This window comes from Scaptodrosophila lebanonensis, unplaced genomic scaffold (assembly GCF_003285725.1).
Source record: "Scaptodrosophila lebanonensis strain 11010-0011.00,11010-0021.00 unplaced genomic scaffold, SlebRS2 tig00000024-arrow-pilon, whole genome shotgun sequence".
Lineage (NCBI taxonomy): Eukaryota > Metazoa > Arthropoda > Insecta > Diptera > Drosophilidae > Scaptodrosophila > Scaptodrosophila lebanonensis.
Genome location: NW_022060538.1, coordinates 16,592,483 through 16,606,770, shown reverse-complemented (window position 1 = coordinate 16,606,770; position 14,288 = coordinate 16,592,483). Strand labels below are relative to the sequence as shown.

Here is a 14,288-nt window from a genome sequence, read left to right as displayed (position 1 = left end):
CATGGCTGCAAAAAGGGATACCGGTATTATATTTGTAAAGGTTATGGCTCTCTGGCGGCACGTCCGCCGTTGGCAAGTGTATGGCTAAAATAATTAAGCACGCACGTTTGACTCTTGATTATATACCGCGCCAAAATCCAGATGCGAAAGCTTTAACTAAAAAACGAAGCGAAAGAAGCAGCGAACAACAACAAAAAAAGTACCCAAAGCCGGTCTCTGGGAGATTCAACTGAAAAGGCGCGCAACGCGGCAAACCAATAAACGTAATAAAATGTTTTATTCGCCGTTGATATGCAAATTATTTTTATTGAGCGGAACGCAGAAATCAATTATTAGTGAGCGTCGTGTTAGCTGCTTTATTTTGTTTGGCATGATTATCTTGTTGAACGATTTTATGGTGCTTATATTGACAACTGTGAGACACTGTTTGAATATATTAGAGAGAAATAAATAATTTATAAATACCAGATAATGATCCGATAATTCAATTCATATGGAAATTAAGGATTTTGACTACTTGGGTGCTAGTAGCTCACAACATATTCTAATTTAATTAATTTATTATTTCAAATGTTGGAGTAATAAACAAACAAATTTTTTGATCGGCTTACCATCTGCATTGAGGAAACATCTGATATTTATGGTGAAATAAATGGCACGTGGCATACAAATTATTCTTTGAATAGCTACAGGGTATACAGCAGGCGAATTGGAAGTCAAAGTTTTAATCAATTAAAAAAATCTAATTACTTCGTGTCAATTTTTAAATTTTAGCTGCTGTATTACTTAAGCCAGTTTAATAATTCCAAAAGAAAAAGAATGCATTTCTTATGATAATAAAAACAGTATAAAATGGATAAAATAGTGAATATTTTCTTATTTCTGAACACTTTTCAACTTTTTCTTATTGTAACGAAAAAATTCCCCGCGTTCCAAGATCACAAAATCTTTCCATGACGAAAACTCCCCGCCTACGAGAAGAAAGTTGATTAAGCTTTTTAGGAAAAGGCGCGCAAAAGTAGCAGCAGGAAGTATATATGAGATATATACGTGTAAATGAGTGAATGAACATGCATAGCAAAACAAAACTGACGCAGCCGAACTGCTGCCGAAGTATCGTATCAAAATTATAATTAATGTTAATTGTATGCGGCAATGTGTCGGCCGGCCGGTCATTAATAAAAGGCGCTATAAATGCAGTCAAAATTGTAAAGCGTAAAACAAAGTTGGGGGGGCAAGTCCCGCAAATAGCAGAAATAAAACGCGTGGTTTTCTTTTGTCTGGAACAACCTCAAGCCGGACACGGCACGCTTGTGACTGGTTTACGAATTACACTTTGTCTGGCTGCTTAGTTATACCCTTCGAAAAAAGGCTAGATACGAATACGCGAGCTATAGTACTATATTTCTGTCTCTTCATGTCTACATTACATCTAGTAACGAAGGAGTTTGGATAAAAAAGACCCGACAGAATCGGTAGCTTACTGAAACCGACTGTCTTAAAACAATGTGTCTAATATGTTCACCCCAAAGGGTGAAAGGCTATACTAGTTTTGTGCGAATGTATGTAACACACAGAAGCCATGTCCGTCTGTCCGTCTGTATGAGAGCAAGGATCTCAGAAGGCACAAGAGCTAGAATTACCAAACCTGGTATCCAGATTCCCCTAAGCCCTAGGCAGGTCAACTTTATTTTTTTATTCTGATACACCCCCCACTCCCCCGCAATTCGTGTTTTTTTCAATAAGTCCCGCAATTCAGTTTTAGTAATTACGTCCAGTTAGTGCTTATGTGTCCGTATGCCAAGTTTCATCATGATAGGTCAATTCTGAAGAAAGTTATAGCCATAAATAACATCGCTGCCCATGCTTTGCTTGCAGCGCTGCTCGCAGCTGTTATTGTTGTTGCTTATATATACACGTATGTAAACAAGCATAGACAAGTGATGTGAATGTAAATAAATTTTCTTAATTAATTTAATAAATTAATTTAATTTTTTTTAAATAATTTAATTGTTTTTGAATTTTTTTTAATTTTTCCTTTTTGTGGAGACTCCAGGCTATTTTACTGTCGGGCTTGCTCGACTGTAGCGTTCTATCTTGTTTTTGGTTAAAATCGGCTATCCTTCAGCATGGCTACAGTTTAAAACTGGCTTAACAATTTTCCAGTTTCCTCTCGCAGCGGACTCGAATATATGTCGATCAAAAAATTGTTTGGGCTGATTTAACAGTCTAGTTCGGAGACGTATTTTCAAAAATAATTTAAGAAATTATGTTATTTTGCTCTGAAGTTTTAAAATAGTTTGAATTTTTATTCATTACGGATTAAAAAAACAAGTGAAAAGCTAAAGTCGGATGTCCCGACTTTGAAATACTCTGTACATATGTTAAGAATAGTTATAGAAATAAAAAAATTAAGAAAATTAAAAAAAAATTTGGATCGATTTGACCTCTCTCGGTATTCGAACTCACGTAAAGGGTGTATAATTGCACATATGTATACAAAGCAATTGCGTCTATCTGAGTGTATGTATGTATGTGCGCGTCTATTCGTGTATGTGAAAACATGTTTGCAGTCAACCAAAGCACCAGCATCAACAACAGCTGTGGGCAGCGCTGCAGCTGCAAATATATTTATGGCTATTACTTCTTGTTGAATCGGTCTATCATAGTGAAAATTGGCATACGGACACATAATAATTAACGGGGGTATTTCCCAAATTTGAGTTCGAAATTCCAAGAGTTACAGGAGTTACGATTTGCGTGGGAGAGGGGGGAGGGAGGGAAATTCCAAAATATACATTTTCTGCGTATTCACATAAGGCATCTGGGACTAAAATTTAGTCTTACAGTCTCCTAGATATAGGCGATTATATGAATGGAAAATCGGGAAAACCCCCATAAGGGGGAAGTGGGAAAGAAAAATGAAAAAAATAAAACAAACTTGCATAGCGTACATACATAGGGCATCTTTGTGCAAAGTTTGGTGTCTCTACCTCTTATAGTCTGTGAGATCCAGGTGTTCATATGGACGGACATACTGACAGACGGACAAACAGACAGACATATATATATGTACTTTGTGGGGTCTGCCACGCCTCCTTCTGCCTGTTATATTTTTCAGCTCGCGCAAATCTAATATACTTCTGAACATTTAATGTAGAGAGTATAAAAACAACTTTAGGTATAAGTTTTTATAGATTAAATAAGATATTCGCTCGACCTATCTTTTCACCTATTTCCTTTTGTATTAACTCGTAAACTCATTACAGTAGGGCTGTACTGCAATTCATCATTATTCTGTCAGAATCGCCCGAATCAGACTATTGCGCTGAATTAAGTGTAAGAAAACATGTGTTTAAATATTTTTAATATTGCAATTAAAACAATAAATGTAAAATTTATATATTTTTGACTTCCACTGCAGACCGACTTATAATTGCAATGAAGCACAATCACTTTGCTGAAACCCTCAATAAAACTAATATTATGCATAGTAGTTTACGAGTTTGCATTTTATATCAAATGGAAGTATATCAATAAAGTTCGAGAAACCAATGACAAGTCAACTGTTTGCAAAGCGTGTGAAAATGCAAAAGTTATGTAAATTTTATGCATCAGCGAATAAATGGCAAAAACAAACCGTTCAACTAATTGCCAACACGCGCCAATGAGTAACGTGCCTTAAGCGGACTACGGGGCGAATACGTCACAAAAAATTTGTGGGCGTGCCACTTGTGGCGTCTGTGAGTTTGGTTAAGTGACTTGATGACGTACATGAAAAGCACTCGAGACTTACCGGTAGTTGGGCTTGATGGCTCTCAGCAACAGTTGGAGCGGCGCTGTGGACGATAGCGTGGGCGAGGACGAAGGTGCGGACGTCTTGAGCGGTTACTGCCTGCCAAATCAAAGACAGTGGATGTTTGTTTGCTGAAAACTGGTTCTAGAGCGACTGTTGTTGGACTGCAAAGTTCTTGTTGTATTTATACAAATGTGCGTTGCCAAGCGGCCTGTTGAGTTTTGCGTGCAAATTAATCACTTTACGTGTATCTCGGCGACACCTAATTGAATAAACCAAACTCACTTCCGTTCAGAACCAGTGGCACTTTCTTAAGTGATTTTCTCAGCGGTACGCAGGCTATGTTACTTATCCAGTTTAACTGCGCCTTGTGTGCGGCCTTACTCTGGAGTTCGTTTTGGCTCAGATTACAAATTTGAAGCGGAAATCAAGTTACCACATGACCAGCGCAAGAGGAGTTGAGTTTGGTGTGACTATTCTGCACATATAGTATGTACTGTGGTACTGTGGTACAACTGTTCGAATTTATATGTTAATTAGTACTCCGGCATGTCCTTTATTCCTTGTTTTGCGAAATGTAGTTTCTGATTCAACCAGTGCTCCGAGTTGTCTTTACCGAACCAAGCTACAATTTTTTGTTTATCCAAAAATTGTTAAGTTCGGTAACAAAAAACCAATAACATACACATCAGAGCTGCCCTACTCCAGAAGCGTGGATATTACACACTCTTCACCAACTGCATTAAACCTTCTTGTATTACAACAACAAGAGCGACTGGCAAAGCATGGGTAGAGATTACTTTGTGGATTAAGATTTCTTTTGCAGTTGTGCTGTTAAGAAATCTTCTTGTCGTACTAGGAATTAATAAACAAACAAACAAACAAAACAAATAAAATTTAATTCCAATAATTAGAGAATTAACTTGTCCTTTCCCGGACTCAGGGGAGCCTGCCTAACGAGGTTTTCTTTCGATGATCCTTACACTCATACAGACAGATAATCGAAAAAATACAATAGAAGAATATACACCTAATTCTGTTACGGTAGATTGGTTCCCAAAAAAGTCGTGTAAGAATAAACCGTGTAAAAAAGACATTGATCATACTTTTTAAATTATGTCAGAATACTCGTATTCTAATTATTCAATTCCTCTTATACTTACCGTTTAGGTACACGAAATAAACGATTTTATTTACAAATTTTACAAAATATACACAACTGCAAAACCTGGTTTTAAAAGTTGCAGTCTGCACTGCTTGATTAAACTGCTTTCTCAATTTTTTAAGCTAAAAGCAGTACTTTACAAAAAGCAACGATGTGGCAGTGTTTTGAAGAGAGCTTTAGTACAAAGCTTTTTTAAAAAGCCCTCACTAGGTAGTGCATGTTAATGGTTTGCTTTGACAATTTTAAAATCGTTAAGAAAAAATTTACTTGTTTATTTCGATTATAAATTCCTCAAACATTTAAGGTGTGTGTTATTTTCTAACAATATCAGAAGAGATTTATAAATTGAAACAAATGCTTTCAAGTTCATTTTGAGTTTAGATATATTTATGTTTAACAGACACTCTTAACTTTGCAGTTGCGTTCTTACATCCCCACCAACATTTCTTTCCCGTGATATCGGCAAAGCAAAAATTAATTAAAATAAATTATGGTTTAAACTACTACGGTTAACTAATTCAAGAAACAAAAAAAAACATCATAACAGTTAAATTATGTAATAACGCGTAAATCCGTTTTTATATTTTACTGAAAACCGCTGTTAAGTTTAAATTTAAGTTAGTGAGGCACGTTGGCCGTTGAATGGAGTTCGTGAGTGTGTTGTTTCAATACCGGACTGAAACCACATTAAAAGTATGGACAAATAAACTTCGATATCGAAATCAATGCGAGCAACGATAGCGTTGGCGAAAAAACTTTCATTCGGAGTGAACAGTTTTGCAATTTGTATTTTGTATTTTCGACAGAAACTTTTATTTTAAGCCGTGCCGGTTACTTTCAATTTGAAGCTTGCTCCCAAACAATGCAATTATATCCAAGCAATGCAGTGATTCTTTTGTTTAGAGAGGCTGCAGTCAAAGGTTATCTCCTTTGTGGTTACTTTTTGAATAAACTTAGTTCTACCTACAATTAAAAAATTAAAAAAAAATAATCGTAAATTGTTAAGTACGCAATAATCACTTAAATACTTTGCGATAAAGAGTTTTTACGAAATATTCGTAGCCCCATAACGTATATTAATGGTCTACAGGTACTCACTGATACTTTTACTTCCAATAATTCTTGATTGAGCAATGAATAATGAGTGTTATTTTTAAACAAATTACATGCCAACAATCAACTACAATTTATTCCTCTCTACTTTTGGAGTAAGAAATATAATAAAGTGTCCGTGTCTTATTTGTGGTCGGTCCTCCCATATTTCAGTCACGTAAGCATTACATTTTGAAATAGAATATCAATTCTGTGTCACTGATTTCAGCTGCAAGACCATGGCATCGCAGCAGAAAACATGCCAAAAGCATAATGAAGCCTATTTGGTGAGCAGTAGAAGCGCAAAACTTTGCCAGGTGGCTCAAGCAGTTAAACAGACAGAACATTATTTAAATAAATAACACGAATTCAATAAGATTGCTTAGCCAGCTTTGCACTTTGTTGCAAGTCACGTTCCATGAGCTTGGACGGATGGCCGTATGCCCTCTTTAAGCGTCACATTCTCAATGAGTGTTGTTTTAAAGCCATCATCATCAAAAAGGCAAATCAATTAAGAGAAAGCGCTCTGTTCGCTCCTCTGCTCAATTAGTTGTTAATAATAAACTATTTAATTTAAAATTGAGCCAAAAATAGGCGCCCCATAATTAGTAGCTCTAAGCCTTTTTCACGCCTCACTGGCAGCAACAAAGCCACCCACCCAAAACTAAATTGGAACAACAACAACCCCGACAAAGGCAATAACAAAAAGAACATGTCGAATGCGTAATTTAGCGCAGGATTAAGAATTTTCCGGTGGGGTGTAAATGCGTGTTAATCCTTAAACTAACTTAACCTTAATGTGCCGGGGTGTTTCCACTGTTGAATAACTTAATTGATTTTCACTGAACCTAACACCGGTGCGTTTGTGGGGCTTTCAAAGACATCTTGACGCTTCTGGGGTCATTAGAACGCAATGCAATCGCTGGCCAAGAATTAGTTGCAACTTAAAGTCTCATCTTGCCGGTTCATTTTATGCCGTAAAGGCGTCGTCGGTTAATTCTCTATCGCCATTTTCCCCGACCATCTGCCGCCTGTCGCCTGCCTGTCTGTCACTTCCTTTAAAAAGAAAAAATCAGTAAAATGGTGGAAATTAAAAAATAACGAGATAATTAAAAGCTACCCCGCAGATATGCAGGAATATGTGTGTTTGTCTGTACATTTGTTTGAGTATCTGTTGTCTGCATTCTTGGCTCACGTAGCGCAGCTTAAGTGGCAGCTTTGTGGGCACATATATGTATATGGTCATGAACCTCCCAACTTATCCACCTCATCCACACTCTCATTCGCCCACTCCAACACTCGCACTCACACCCAGACCTACGCCAATGCAACAGAAATCCTCTTAATGCCGCCGTTTACTTTGCCGTGCACTCTCTCCATTTATCATCCACTCATTTAAATAGTATTACACTTAGCTACATGACGCTTTTGTTTATTATTTAATTACACCTCCCGCATGAATGGCATATCGGTTGCAGTGTGGTTGTATTTGTTGTTCAAGTTATATTGGCAAGTGTTCAATTTTATAAATTTATGATAATATTCGTACGTATTAAAAATTCATAAAACAACTTCTTCGGAAGCATACAATGTACATAAGTATAGTACGTAATTGGTTTTTATACTCTGTACATGAAATGTACAAGAGTATATTAGGTTTGCGCGAGCTGAAAAATGTAACAGGCAGAAGGAGGCGTGGTAGACCCCACAAAGTATATATATTCTTGATCAGCATGACAAGACGAATCGATTTAGCCCTGTCTGTCTGTCTGTCCGTCTGTCCGTCCGTCCGTATGATCACCTAGATCTCAGAGACTATAAGACCTAGAGACACCAAATTTTGCACAAAGATGCCTTATGTGTGTACGCTATACGAGTTTGTTTTATTTTTTTGATTTTCCCCCCACTTCCCCCCTATGGGGGTTTTCCCGATTTTCCATTCGTATAATCGCCTATATCTCGGAGACTATAAGACCTAGGAACACAAAATTTTAGTCCCAGATGCCTTGTGTGAATACGCAGAAAATGTATATTTTGGAATTTCCCTCCCTCCCCCCTCTCCCCCGCAAATGCGATTGCTTTGTATACCGAATACTGAGAAAGGTAAAATCGATCAAATTTTTTAAAATTTTCTTTTTTTTTTCTATAATTATTGTAAACATATGTACAGAGTATTTCAAAGTCGGGACACCCGACTTTAGCTTTTTTACTTGTTTCCTCATGCGTTAGAACTTTTTGTATTTATGTACATTATTTTTGCAACATATCGTAAGTCTAAAATATATCTCGTCACTATTTACCTTTAAGCATATAAGCCTATAACAGAAACCTATACTTTAGGCTTTAAATTTAAATTATATATATGCTTAAAGCAATTTGAAATTGTGCAGAGACTCTTTGAGTATTCGTAGTAATAGATACGTTTATCAGCTTATTCATAGATGGTATACATTTTTACACTTGCTAGTTTTATTTAATACGCGTTAATGAATACGCAAACATTCACACTCTTTTGAAAACGAATTGCTAAATGGACCGACCATGGAAGCGAGCATCAATAAAAATATCAAAAGCAGCTTTTTATTTCAATTGAACATTTTTGAACATCAACGTTGGCAATTCCCTGACATTTTTTGTACGCTTACTGTGATTTAATTGTAAAATAAATAAACCGCTTTTAAACTTTTATGCAAAATGGTGTCGATTTATATAATGCCACAAAATTAAATAATACAAAAAAATGCAATTCGGTTTACTTTTTTAATGCACTCTATTGCTGGACACTCAATTAAAGCAATAAACTTCATTTAGCAGCTCGACCAACAAAAAATGTTCCACGCAGAACCGGAACGGACTCTTGTTAATTAGCAAATAAGCCTCTAATGATGACAAGGCTGAAAAATGGCAAATACCCCCATTCCACATAAATTGGTTAGTCGGCCTATAGCAACGAAGGATTAACTGGGCCAACAGAGTATCGGGACGGAGAGAGGGACAGGGGGCTTCTGTGCACGGCTGACTGACAACATTGCATATGTGGAATGTGCCGAGCTCGGCAATATGTCTGCTTCCAGTCCTTCAGTCGTGCCGTAGGTGCAGATATGTGTCGAAATGTGCCATGTTACGATTGCAGAGCAAATTGGGTCGAATTTCAAATTTTTGGACAGGCGGCAGTAATGCACAGTGACTCAGTTTGAACTGATTCTAGAAATGTCAGCCATGTCTACATTTTTTTGCCTCAAACTGCGAATAATCGCATACCACTTTAAGATGAAACGAAATTGTTGATCACATATTGCTAATTGCAGAAAATCTAGCTGAATGAAGAGAAAAAGAAAGGGAAGGATAAACAATTCATTGTATTCCAGCTCAGTGCTATACTTTTTACTACTAAATTGGTTAAAGCAGGTGGAAGCATTCAAAAACGTCTAATACTAATAATAATAATAAATAAGCTACGACAAATTTGGTCAGCACCAGTTAAAGCTACCGAGTAAAATAGGTCTGTCCAATTAATATTCATAATGAAAAAAAACTTTTAAATTATCATTAATTCAATCAATAAATGTCATCTATAAAATGCTTGGTTATTCTAAAACTAAGGAGCGCATGTTTTTAAACTATATGTTCTCTATAAATAAATAGTCCAATTAATATTCATAATAAAAAAAAACTTTCAAAATATCATTAATTCAATCAATAAATGTCATCTACAAAATGCTTGGTTATTCTAAAACTAAGGAGCGTATGTTTTAAAACTATAAGTTCTCTATAAATTAATAGTTTCGATTGTTTCTTATAATAAATACTATACACTAATTTGAACTAATTAAAAAATAGGGGTTTTGATAAATTCAACCATTTACCAGCAGGGGAAAATTTATTCCCAATGCATTATTTTTTGTCTAGGATATGTGATTTCTGTAACGAAGAAAAATTCCACTGTCTCTGTTGCCAATCCACAAGCCCGCCGTTACGTCTCTGTTTGTCAGCTTGTTGTTTGTGACTTTTCGTTGACATTTCAAGCTTGCATGGAGGCGGACAGCGAAAAAGTTGTCGAGCTGCATTCTGTTTCAGGCTTGACCCAAATTTTGGACTTTAAGCTGGACTAGAGCCTGTTAGTTAAAGGCCAAGAGTTGTTGAGCAGCTGGACAGCGAGCACAACCATGTGCCTAATAAACACATTGTTGTCCAATACGCTCGAACACCATATACCTGGTCAACGTTCTCGGTGGGCCATTCTGTGACATGGGAAAACCTAATTAGTGTCTGCATAATGCAATGGAATTGTATTAACGTTCATGCTCTTTGTATATAATTATGAAAGTAAATAGATGCGTCTGCTCACAAATATGGTCGCAAACAAGGTAGCAGGTCCCCACACACACATTAGCAATATTTAGACCACTGAAACACTTTATTTGCATACCATTCTGAAACTAATCTAACCAATGTGTAGCTACTACATATGATAAATATTTTGTTTATTACATTCATGGTCGCAAATGCCAACAATTTAAAGGCAGAGCACAAAGCTGGAAAACCTTTCAGTGATTCTACAGTTCACCGCACTCTAATTGCGCAACGAGCTGCAGACAATAATTGTCAAACTGCAGGCCAGTGGCTTTTGCAAACCATCAAACGAGTTAAAAGAGCAGCAGCTGAAAAAATGCGCTGCATACCCGCAGGCGCAAGCAAACGGTTCAAAGCTGAACGCAAAGCGAATCGAAATTAAATACGATGTAATGGTAATGCTGAGGTTGCTTTAAAAGTTTTTGCGATTTATTGAATTTTTTCTCATTTAGATATTGCAGATTTTTCTCACACTTTGCTCAGTCACTCCAGATACGAAGTGGATCCGTACAGTATAAGTCCCTTAAGTCCACTAGAATGATAAATTGTAGCCTTAGTGATATATTTACAATTCATTTCAATTTCTTAAGATGTCCTATACATATTTTTTTCCAAAATAATGCTATTAGGCTTAAAAATCTTGTTTTAACTATTAGTGTTGGGTACTTTATAGAACTGTCTTGATAATTCGAGAACTTTTATTTTTTGGGCCCTTTTATTTGATTTTATTAAATACTGGAGAATAGTATTGACTTTATTTTGTTTAGGGCTAGAGGTAGTTTCTTGTTTTATAATTAATATTTATAATCGTTTTTTAATGAACTGAAAAATTATATATCAACTCATTATGAACCCTTTTAGGTCGCCAATTCATTTCTTTTAATATTCGATGATAAACATTTTACTATAGCATTCACGATCTTTAACCTGGGTTGAAGGAAAAGTAAAGTATATGGTTTCAATGCCAAAACATGTGTTACTGAGAAGCGCAAGTGCCAGGCCACAGTCCTCTTTCTGGTCTTATGGGGCACCTAAAGTACATAAGAAGCAGGCAAGAATATTTGACAATTGACAGCTATTTATGATACTTGTATAATTTAATACATACATATATAGATAAATTCTAATCATATGTTATTCTTTTAGAATTTTAGCTGTTAGGCCATATTTGTTTCATTTGGAATAGGATCCACCGTATGCACACATACATACAAATTTAAAAGATAGCCTTCAAGTTACTTTTGAAACTTAAAGCGTGTCGTTGTCCGCATTGTAAAAGTTTTCTGCGCTCAGCTTTTTTATTTGAGTTTTCACTTACCTTGCGCTTAAGTGTTTTCGCCTGAGCCGTTTGCCATTTGTTTTGGCACAACATTCCAGCATGAAGGCAATGTGAAAACTTTTTAAGGCAAAGGTAGCAGCAGGCAGCAGTGGCAGGATATCAGAGGGGCGGCGAATGGCTGTGAAAGGCGGTCCAGACAGCAGGACGTGCAAGCGTGCAGGCTACTTTTATGATTATTGCTTTGTGCCATTGCTGCCTTTAAGCCTGCCTAGGTATCTTTGTGATTGTGTGTGTATGTGTGTGTGTGTGTGTGTGTGTGTGTGTGCGTGTGTGGGCGTCTATTCTTAGTATTCAATGCTGCTTAATGGTAATTTAAAGCATTTTTGCGGGCCCAAATATGTTGAGTGCGGAAACGTCTTAGCTTGTGATTTAAAGCTGCTATACCATTTGATGTGGCAAAGTTTTTTGTTATTCAATATGCCTCGTCCTTGGCTTGCCACACACATTGAGGCCTCTACCCCGATGGAAAGCGTGCAACCCTCTGGCGCTGCATCTGCTGTCGGTCGATGCATGGAGCGCCCCATAAGCTGCCTGCAAGTGCACTTCACTTTGTCTAATTGTAAAATAAATAAATGAGATAAAAATGTGAAGTGCTCAGGCAAAGGAAGGCGAAAAAAATGCCAAGGAAATGAAAAATTGTGCATGAGTTGCTTGGCTGTCTGATGTCTGCTAACCACACACTTATCATGCAGGCACTCCCCAACACACACACTCACACACTCTCGACAGATGCACATTGTGTGATTTATGCCAGATGCACAGTGGCGCAAATTGAAGTGCAGTAGCATAGAAAAGAAAGCGGAGGAGAAGAAGGAGACGAGCTGTCAAAAGTAATAAATCAAAGTGACACATTGAATATGCGCCTTTGCATTCTATATTTTTCCAGGTGTCTGTTTATGTGTTTGTATATTCGTGTGTGTGCGTGTGTGTGTGTGTGTGTGCCTCTCACAAGCCACTCTGCGGCACAAAGCGCGACAAGCTTTCAATTTCTTGTGCTTAAGCAATGCTAAAGCGCTCAACAAGCCGCTAAGGCAGCTGCTGTTGCTGCTGCAGCTGCAGACGAAGATGAAGATGAAGATGCTGACGTTTGACTGACTGACTGACTGACAGTCAGACTTGATGCGGTGAGTATCAGCAACAACATCAACATCCTCAACAAAAACAACAACAACAACAACAAAAGCTGCTCGCTCCCAGTCACTTTACTTCAGCTTTTGTGCTTAAATCATGCGCCTTTGTCATTGTCGACGCGGACGTGGACGTCGTTAGCGTCGCCTGAAGTTGTTAAAGTGCTCGGTATATGGTATGATGACAAAATGGCTTGCCGCCGCAATTTATATAAATTTTAATTTTAATAAAGTGTTTGCGCTGCACTTCTGCTACACTCAAGCTGCTGCTGCTCTTGGAGTTATGAATTAATTATCACAGCCGGGTGCTCGCATCCAGATCAGATTACATGGCAGCTCGCAGCCATTCGCCCACTTATTTGACAGTTCTGGACAATTTGACTGGATTTGGCGGCACTGCAGCATAGCGTTCGCCCACTTGCCGAATAGTTTTGCGCTTTATACCCTCGGCTAGAGCTTCCATGATGATTTTATAGCAGACGCCAGCTGGAAAGTCCGTCTTGTTGGTAATAAAATGGCCCAGTTCCAAAATTGTGGTGGCCTTGCTGGATTCACGGAGACCCGAAAGCACGAGCTCGTAGGCATTGCCAATGGTTAAGTCGTAGTAGATCAGTGCCATGACTAAGAGGACGGAAATAGAAAATAACAACAAAAGATTGTGCACTATTGATTTTTTAACTGAAATTTATATCGAAATCTACTTTGTAAATATTTAAAACATTGCTGTTGGACTGCTAGGACTGCTCACAAAAACTTTCTCTTCAATGAAACAAGTGAAACGAGCAAGGAGTTACTCACCTGGAGGAGTTACCAATCTTGAAACTCTTCACTGTGCATTACCATAAAAACGTCATCCCTCCATGCCTAAGGGGTATGCATGAATTATCTTATCGAGCAGGCAAATCTTCATCTAATATTTTTATTTAATTAATTACAATTAATTTTTTAGAGTACAGTCATAACTATTATTGGTGGGTGGAGAAAGCATTTTCTAAAATTTACTTTGAATTTGGTCACCAAATGGTCACCATGCACTGCAATACATTTATTAACAACACATTCTCTGATATCGTGAAAAACAAAATGGATTTCATATAAAAACTATTTCAAAATCACATTGTCTCTAATGTATAGACGACATGGCCGCTTCCAAAAAGACGGTGGGAGAAGTTTTTATTAAGACGAAAAGCGCGATTTGGACTCGCCATTTCCATCATAGATATATCTGTGGGCCACCTTCTGGGTCTTACAAACTTGTAACGTAGTTCTGGCCTGGGTATTTTCGCCGGGCAGAGTCGCTTCAAAATTAAAGGTTTGGGTTCAAGAAATAGAATGAAGTTATGTCTTAATGTTGCATTTTTAATGGTGGTTGGCCTTCAGTGGCCCTGGATAGAACCTAGAACCTAGTCTAAGCGA

At 37.3% G+C, this 14,288-nt stretch overlaps 1 protein-coding gene across 1 annotated transcript; it reads right to left on the bottom strand.

Annotated features, from left to right (window-relative positions):
- Nucleotides 1–13,044: 13,044 nt before the first annotated feature.
- Nucleotides 13,045–13,543, bottom strand: LOC115621612. The gene has a single exon (XM_030515305.1). It carries the CDS (start codon nt 13,489–13,491, stop codon nt 13,228–13,230), a length of 264 nt encoding a protein of 87 aa, XP_030371165.1. The 5' UTR covers nt 13,492–13,543; the 3' UTR covers nt 13,045–13,227.
- Between the last annotated feature and the right edge of the window lie 745 nt (nt 13,544–14,288).

What these genes read in the sequence shown, in the direction of transcription:
- LOC115621612 (XM_030515305.1), bottom strand. Translation starts at nt 13,491, where the DNA reads ATGGCACTGATCTACTACGACTTAACCATTGGCAATGCCTACGAGCTC.